This window comes from Eucyclogobius newberryi, unplaced genomic scaffold (assembly GCF_026437365.1).
Source record: "Eucyclogobius newberryi isolate DKJ021-1_F unplaced genomic scaffold, fEucNew1.0.hap1 SCAF_7, whole genome shotgun sequence".
Classification (NCBI taxonomy): domain Eukaryota; kingdom Metazoa; phylum Chordata; class Actinopteri; order Gobiiformes; family Gobiidae; genus Eucyclogobius; species Eucyclogobius newberryi.
In genome coordinates, this window is record NW_027316389.1 from 5,404,953 (window position 1) to 5,413,204 (window position 8,252).

General features: G+C 52.0%; 1 protein-coding gene across 2 annotated transcripts; it reads right to left on the reverse strand.

Moving 5' to 3' along the window:
• Positions 1 to 1,375: 1,375 nt before the first annotated feature.
• On the reverse strand, positions 1,376 to 7,740 carry LOC140349063 (uncharacterized). Of its 2 annotated transcripts, none has more exons than XM_072435276.1 (5): positions 7,406 to 7,740; positions 6,329 to 6,588; positions 5,172 to 5,404; positions 3,151 to 3,268; positions 1,376 to 2,385 (listed from the first exon to the last, which is right to left on the reverse strand). In XM_072435276.1, the coding sequence occupies exons 1-5, from the start codon at positions 7,701 to 7,703 to the stop codon at positions 1,891 to 1,893; spliced, it is 1,404 nt and encodes a 467-aa protein (XP_072291377.1). In that variant the 5' UTR covers positions 7,704 to 7,740; the 3' UTR covers positions 1,376 to 1,890. The 2 variants fall into 2 exon arrangements, with proteins under 2 accessions (XP_072291377.1, XP_072291378.1); XM_072435277.1 differs by lacking the exon at positions 1,376 to 2,385 and adding an exon at positions 2,393 to 2,984.
• Between the last annotated feature and the right edge of the window lie 512 nt (positions 7,741 to 8,252).

Here is an 8,252-nt window from a genome sequence, read left to right on the forward strand (position 1 = left end):
GCCCCCTGTGTCTGTGAGAGGAAGCGCGCCCCCTGTGTCTGTGTGAGGAAGAGCGCCCCCTGTGTCTGTGAGAGGAAGAGCGCCCCCTGTGTCTGTGAGAGGAAGAGCGCCCCCTGTGTCTGTGAGAGGAAGAGCGCCCCCTGTGTGTGTGAGGAAGAGCGCCCCCTGTGTCTGTGAGAGGAAGAGCGCCCCCTGTGTCTGTGAGAGGAAGAGCGCCCCCTGTGTCTGTGAGAGGAAGAGCGCCCCCTATGTGTGTGAGAGGAAGAGCGCCCCCTGTGTCTGTGAGAGGAAGAGCGCCCCCTGTGTCTGTGAGAGGAAGAGCGCCCCCTGTGTGTGTGAGGAAGAGCGCCCCCTGTGTCTGTGTGTGAGGAAGAGCGCCCCCTGTGTCTGTGAGAGGAAGAGCGCCCCCTGTGTGTGTGAGAGGAAGAGCGCCCCCTGTGTCTGTGAGAGGAAGAGCGCCCCCTGTGTCTGTGAGAGGAAGAGCGCCCCCTGTGTCTGTGAGAGGAAGAGCGCCCCCTATGTGTGTGAGAGGAAGAGCGCCCCCTGTGTGTGTGAGAGGAAGAGCGCCCCCTGTGTCTGTGAGAGGAAGAGCGCCCCCTGTGTGTGTGAGAGGAAGAGCGCCCCCTGTGTCTGTGAGAGGAAGAGCGCCCCCTGTGTCTGTGTGTGAGGAAGAGCGCCCCCTGTGTCTGTGAGAGAGGAAGAGGAAGAGCGCCTCCTGTGTCTGTGAGAGGAAGAGCGCCCCCTGTGTCTGTGAGAGGAAGAGCGCCCCCTGTGTGTGTGAGGAAGAGCGCCCCCTGTGTCTGTGAGAGGAAGAGCGCCCCCTGTGTGTGTGAGGAAGAGCGCCCCCTGTGTCTGTGAGAGGAAGAGCGCCCCCTATGTGTGTGAGAGGAAGAGCGCCCCCTGTGTCTGTGAGAGGAAGAGCGCCCCCTGTGTCTGTGAGAGGAAGAGCGCCCCCTGTGTGTGTGAGGAAGAGCGCCCCCTGTGTCTGTGTGTGAGGAAGAGCGCCCCCTGTGTCTGTGAGAGGAAGAGCGCCCCCTGTGTGTGTGAGAGGAAGAGCGCCCCCTGTGTCTGTGAGAGGAAGAGCGCCCCCTGTGTCTGTGTGTGAGGAAGAGCGCCCCCTGTGTCTGTGAGAGAGGAAGAGGAAGAGCGCCTCCTGTGTCTGTGAGAGGAAGAGCGCCCCCTGTGTCTGTGAGAGGAAGAGCGCCCCCTGTGTGTGTGAGGAAGAGCGCCCCCTGTGTCTGTGAGAGGAAGAGCGCCCCCTGTGTCTGTGAGAGGAAGAGCGCCCCCTGTGCTTCTGAAGGAGCGACTACAAAACCCTCTGGGACAAAGAGACCTCAGAGAAGGAAGAATTCAAACAACATTCTGAAAACTTTATTTGTAGAGCACAATTCAAGAGGGTCCTGACTCTGGCACCAGCAGGAGGCCGGTCCATGTTTAGTCCTGACTCTGGCACCAGCAGGAGGACGGTCCATGTTTAGTCCTGACTCTGGCACCAGCAGGAGGCCGCTCCATGTTTAGTCCTGACTCTGGCACCAGCAGGAGGCCGGTCCATGTTTAGTCCTGACTCTGGCACCAGCAGGAGGCCGGTCCATGTTTAGTCCTGACTCTGGCACCAGCAGGAGGCCGGTCCATGTTTAGTCCTGACTCTGGCACCAGCAGGAGACCGGCCCATGTTTAGTCCTGACTCTAGAGCCTAGAGCGCCCTTTTGTGGTTGTCAGTGTGAAAATAAGGACTAATATCACATATACGTCGCTCTGGACTATAAGTCGCACCCCGGCCAAAACTATGGAAAAAGGTGCAGCTTTTAGTCCGGAAAATACGGTCAGAACAGGGTCAAAAGTCCCCTCAGTCGAAGTTACAAACGGTTCTTATAAACGGAACCGTCCTCTTCAGTCCTCGTACGTAAACGTGAATCCGTTGATCGTCGTCGGCTGCTGCTGGATGTCTAAAAAGTTGTGCGCCATCGCGTCCCTGATCGCCTCCGCGCCGCCCTCGCTGCCCTGGCCGCCCTCGCACGGCACCACGTCCGGCTGCAGGAAGGCCCCGTACGGCCCCCTGTCGCCGCCCGCGCTCCACTCGGGGAAGCAGCGGTCGCCCACGCTCTCGCAGACGTTGTGCAGCACGCAGAGCGCCGACACCATGGCGTGCATGGCCGTCACCTCGATGTCGTTCCTCTTGCGCAGGCAGCTCCAGCGACCTTTGAGGCGGGAGAAGGCGGAGTCCACCGCCGAGCGCGCCGCGTTCAGGCTGTACGTGAAGCGGCGCTGCGCGGGCGAGAGGTCGCGCCGGAGGTCGTAGCCCGTCAGCAGCCACGGCTTGAGCGGGAAGGAGGCGTCGCCGATCAGGTGCAGCGGGATCGCCACGGCGCCCAGCACCACCGACTTCTGCGGGACACGAGCGGACGCCATCAGACAAGTCACACAGACGGGGCCGGCGCAGGAACCAGTGACCGCACGGTTCCATCACGCTGGAGCAGGAACCGGTGACCGCACGGTTCCATCATGCCGGAGCAGGAACCAGTGACCGCACGGTTCCATCACGCTGGAGCAGGAACCGGTGACCGCACGGTTCCATCATGCCGGAGCAGGAACTGGTGACCGCACGGTTCCATCACGTTGGAGCAGGAACCGGTGACCGCACGGTTCCATCATGCCGGAGCAGGAACCAGTGACCACACGGTTCGATCGCCGGAGCAGGAACCAGTGACCACACGGTTCGATCGCCGGAGCAGGAACCAGTGACCACACGGTTCCATCGCCGGAGGAGGAACCAGTGACCGCACGGTTCCATCGCCGGAGCAGGAACCAGTGACCACACGGTTCCATCGCCGGAGCAGGAACCAGTGACGGTACAGTTCCATCGCACCGGAGCAGGAACCAGTGACCAAACGGTTCCATCGCCGGAGCAGGAACCAGTGAACACACGGTTCCATCACGCCGGAGCAGGAACCAGTGACCACACAGTTCCTATCGGCCGCTTGTCTCTGTGTGTTTGGATTTATTCAATTATTTAATAAAACGCAAACAAATTTAAATTAAAAAATTGACAAAACAATAAATAAACTGGACATGACTGGACACAAGTCATGTCCAGTTACAGTTACATTATCACCATGGAAACTCCCAGGTCAGCCACGCCTCCACACTGACCTCTGGTGGGAAGAGCGCTCCCTGCAGCTGGTCCTCGGCCTTCAGGAACAGGTCTGAGCTAGACAGAACCGTGGAGCTGGAGCTGCTGCCGGGCCAACCGGCGTAAACATGTGTGAAACTGCAGCGGGAGAACAAGCAACGTGAGAAAAGACATGAGAAAACATTAATTTACATCATTTACATCTAAAACTTCACAGTTCCATCAGGACCAGAAGAGAATGTGTCGTTTTAATAGTTTCAGATTCATTATAAAAGATGCAGTTTTAAGTTTTAAAATGAACAAAGAACTGAACGAGGCAAATATTCTGTATTAGACGCTCCAAAACTGCAAGAGGCAGGAGGAGGAGCAGGTGGAGGAGCAGCAGGAGCAAGAGGAGGGGCAGAGGAGGAGCAAGAGGAGGAGCAGCAGGAGCAAGAGGAGGAGCAAGAGGAGGGGCAGAGGAGGAGCAAGAGGAGGAGCAAGAGGAGGAGCAAGAGGAAGGGCAGAGGAGGAGCAAGAGGAGGAGCAAGAGGAGGAGCAAGAGGAGGGGCAGAGGAGGAGCAAGAGGAGGAGCAGGAGGAGGAGCAAGAGCAGGCAGGCCGTGAAATAGACGGGGGCCCAGGGCCCGTATGCAGTCAAACCTCCGGCGGGCCAGTGGTTTGAATTAGGAGGGGCCCCGGGCCCCCGTATCTAAATTCCTCGAAAAAAAATCAAGATTTATCTATTAATTTGGCCATATTCTGGGTATTTTCATCGCAAGTTTCGTTTTGACAGACATGTCCACTTCGCAGTCTTCTCGCTTCTCATTGGCCGAGCGGTGTCCGTGATCTGATTTCGATGAAAGCGGGCATCTGATTGGCCACTGCGTTCGGTCTTGTTCGGTTGTACTCGGAAATGCCCGGTCTAATTTTGCCCCAAAAGTGATATTTAGGTTTGCGGGCGTCAATCTCTCCTCAGTCCAACAACTCAGTCTTTTTAAAGTTGTTTGCAACAAAAGCTGTGTCAATGTGGAAGTATCCAAGGCCCCGCCCCCTTTGGAGTGTTAGCATCGGGGCAATGTATATATGTTAGTAGTTTATTTTGTAGGCTGTGATTTTATATATTCCACAAGATCTCCTTGTGTCAAATGCTGTAAACAGTATTTATTTTATATATAAGAAACATTATTATATTGAATTAAACAGTTTTAAAGATCATGATCTCTGGTTTATATGATTCACTATTTGTGCTCTTCATATCAAATAACAGATAAATACTTTAAATTGTTTTACATGCTAATAACCAGGTTTAAAACAACAAATTTATCTTGTTCTTATGACGCCGCCATGCCGCGCGCGCTTGTGGACCCCTGAAATTGCTGGGGGGCCCCTAACTTTTTTAGGTAGGGGGCCCCCCTGGCCCCTAACTTTGAAAATCTATTTCTCAGCCTGAGCAGGGGGACAGTTTAGTCGAAGTATGAGGAGCAGGAGAAGTAGAACTGGGCGGGGCACAGGGGTACTCTCTGTGGTCCTCTCTGTGGTCCTCTCTGTGGTCCTCTCTGTGGTCCTCTCTGTGGTCCTCTCTGTGGTCCTCTCTGTGGTCCTCTCAGTGGTCCTCTCAGTGGTCCTCTCAGTGATACTCTCTGTGGTCCTCTCTGTGGTCCTCTCTGTGGTCCTCTCAGTGGTCCTCTCAGTGGTACTCTCAGTGGTACTCTCTGTGGTACTCTCAGTGGTACTCTCTGTGGTACTCTCTGTGGTACTCTCAGTGGTCCTCTCTGTGGTCCTCTCTGTGGTCCTCTCAGTGGTACTCTCTGTGGTACTCTCAGTGGTACTCTCTGTGGTACTCTCAGTGGTACTCTCAGTGGTCCTCTCAGTGGTCCTCTCTGTGGTCCTCTCTGTGGTCCTCTCAGTGGTCCTCTCTGTGGTACTCTCAGTGGTCCTCTCTGTGGTACTCTCTGTGGTACTCTCTGTGGTACTCTCTGTGGTCCTCTCAGTGGTACTCTCAGTGGTACTCCCTGTGGTCCTCTCTGTGGTACTCTCTGTGGTCCACAGGTGGCGCTCACGTGAGGTCCTGGTCCACCGTGGCCTGCAGGATGACCGAGTACCAGCCGCTGGGGTTCATGTAGTCCTGGGGGTTTTCTCTGGGGCCCACGATGGGGATGTGGGTGGTCCCGATGGCCCCGGCGCACTGGGGATAGCCCCGCCCCTTAAAGGCTCTCACGGCCGCGTCCAGCCTCTCTCCGCTCGGCCACGACACGAACCTGGTGAAGAGTTTGTTTACGATCGCCATGGTAACCTAAACACAACAAATGAACGATCAGCGACTAAACAAGAGCCACACTCCACATAAACACACCTTTATTTAACCATGGTTTAAACTGTCTGTGTGTCGCACGCTGATGACATCACAGAGGGATTCAGCTCCACTTCCTGTCATTTTAAACTCTATAATTACTGTATTAAAAGACAGAAAAAGACTTGTTGGCTCAGTATTTATGGCGTGTACATTTGCATTGCAGAAGTGACAATAGTTTAGTTATTTTTCTTGTATTAAAATAGAATTTGAGCTGAAAAGGGTCAAATATTGTTGTTGTTGATTGTTGTTGTTGTTGACACCAAAGCTCGTTTAGTGTTTACTTCCTGTTTCTGATTCTGATCATTCACTTCTGTGCTTCATTATAAACACTAAGCACTAAAGTCGTTCATTCTGTTATTTATTCATCACAGCTCGTGTTTTTAAAGTATATTATACATTCAGAATATGGATTATAAAAATAAAAAAAAATAAAAAAGGAAGAAAAAATTTAAATAGATAAATAAGAAAAACAAATTAATTGACCAAAAAAAAAAACAAGAAAAAATATATAAAAGAAAAGGGATAATCCAGCTAAAAAGTTATTGTGTAATAGATTCAATATTAACCCAGAGTTTATCAAAATATAGATCATATTGTATCATATCATATTTTATCGTAAAATAAGATACAAAAAGCGAATAGAAAATAAAAATGAGGAAGATTATGTTGGAAAATAAGAACATTATGACATTTCTGAGCTGTTGTGATTCATTTGACAGACATTTCACTTTAATCTAATAATTAAAACGTACAAAGACCTTTCTGTTGGATTGATATAATATTGTGTTCGGGACGCTCCAAGAAACATCGCGATTTTTTGTCAATATCGCCCACGACGATTATTTCATCCCAGGCGCCTCTGACCTGCCGCAGTATGATGCAGACGGTCGTCACGCCGACGCCGAAGCGCTCCGCGATGAGCCGGTACTCCTCGCCCTGCGCATACCACCAGAGGGCGATGGCGAGGCGGCGGCGGGCGTCGATGGGCGTGCGGATGTGCGTCTTCTTGCGGGCGATGGCGGACTCGAGCAGCTGCAGCAGGTGGTCGAACGTGGAGCGCGTCACCCGGAACTGGGACTTCCACGCGTCGTCGCTGAAGCGCTGCGCCGCCTGCCAGAAGTCCCCTGCGAAACAAAACACTGTAAACGCTTCGGTGCGAGGGTTGCTACGGTTACAAAGAAAATTAGCACTGGAAATCTGTTCTGAAACCACATAGCCACTTAAAAACCTTAAAAAGTGCTGTTTAAACTGATGCTATTATTGAAGTTCTCTCACGGCGTAAAAGAACAAAGGCTTTACAAACTGTGGAATCAATATTTTGTGGTATTTGTGGACTACTTTACTTACAAATGAAGTAAACTTAAAATCAACCATTACCGTTTTGACTAGAGCAGACAGTACACACAAAGTACACACATTTGACTAAAACACAATTATATTTCAGATTTGACAAAACATTTTGACAGTTTGTGTGAAGTTTACAATTGTACTTCCTGGTAGGTAGCACAAATATGACACAGGTAGAGGCGATTCCACAGCTGTTACCATAGCAACCAGACTGTAAACAAGAGCCAAACTTCACATAAACGACACAACAGTTCTGATCTGACGCACAATAAGACCATAAAACACCTTTAAAGTCCAACGATGGTTTAAACTGTCAGAAAAGTGTGTCAATGTGTAAACTGTCTCTGTGTCGCACGCTGATGACATCACAGAGGGATTCAGCTCGACTTACTGTCATTTTAAACTTGTTTTTAGTGTAATTTCTTCACAAACTGCAACTTGACAGAAGTAAAACTATGATAAATATTAACCACAAAACTAAGTCATGATTAGAATAACAGCAGAACCTTCACATGGACTTTAGGGTCTTATTTTAGGGTCTTATTTGAGTCCTAACATAACCCCGGTCCAGCGCTTTCATGACGCCGCGTTCACCTCCTTCCACGGGCCGGTCCCGGGTCCACATCTCCCGCGTCCCGTTGGACTTGACGATGCTGAGGACGCCCGCCAGAGCCGACAGCACGAACACTTTCCTCCGCCGCAGGTAGAGCCGCAGCCGCCGGGCCCGCGCCTCCTGCTCCCGGGCCCGGCGCCGCCTCATCTCGGCCGTCCGGAGCAGGAAGAGCTCCAGGACCCGCTCGTCCAGGGCCCGGGCGAGGCTCGGCTCCAGACTGGCCAGGGAAGAGAGCAGAGAAGCCCGCGGAGCCGCGCCGCTCCCTCCGCCGGACGCCATCTTGGAACGGACCAAAACAAAGCGACTTCTTCCGGGGAAAAAAGGTGCGGGAAGACTGACGCGCGCCCTCTAGCAGGCCGAGGCGGGTATGACAGGCTCAGAATGAGAAAAGGTGTATTTCTATTGTCAATGAACAGAATTCAAACATAGGGACTTTCTTTGGTTATTTAGTGCAAAATAAAACAATGAACAATTATAAAACAACATATTTAAATAAAAAAGGGCATGCATTAAAGAAAAACAATTTAAATATGCTATAGGATAAAACATAAAAATAGGCTTACTATGTTTTGAAGTCTCTCTCCTTGAACCGACACCTTAACGTGGTGGAGGGGTTTGAGTGCCCGAATGATCCCGGGAGCTATGTTGTCGGGGGCTTCATGCCCCTGGTAGGGTCTCCCAAGGCAAACAGGTCCTAGGTGACGGGTCAGACAAAGATCGGTTCAGAAGCCTCTTATGACGACGACACGAACAAGGCCGTTTACGTCGCCCGGATCGGCGTCACCGGGGCCCCATCCTGGAGCCAGGCCTGGGATGGGTGCTCCATGG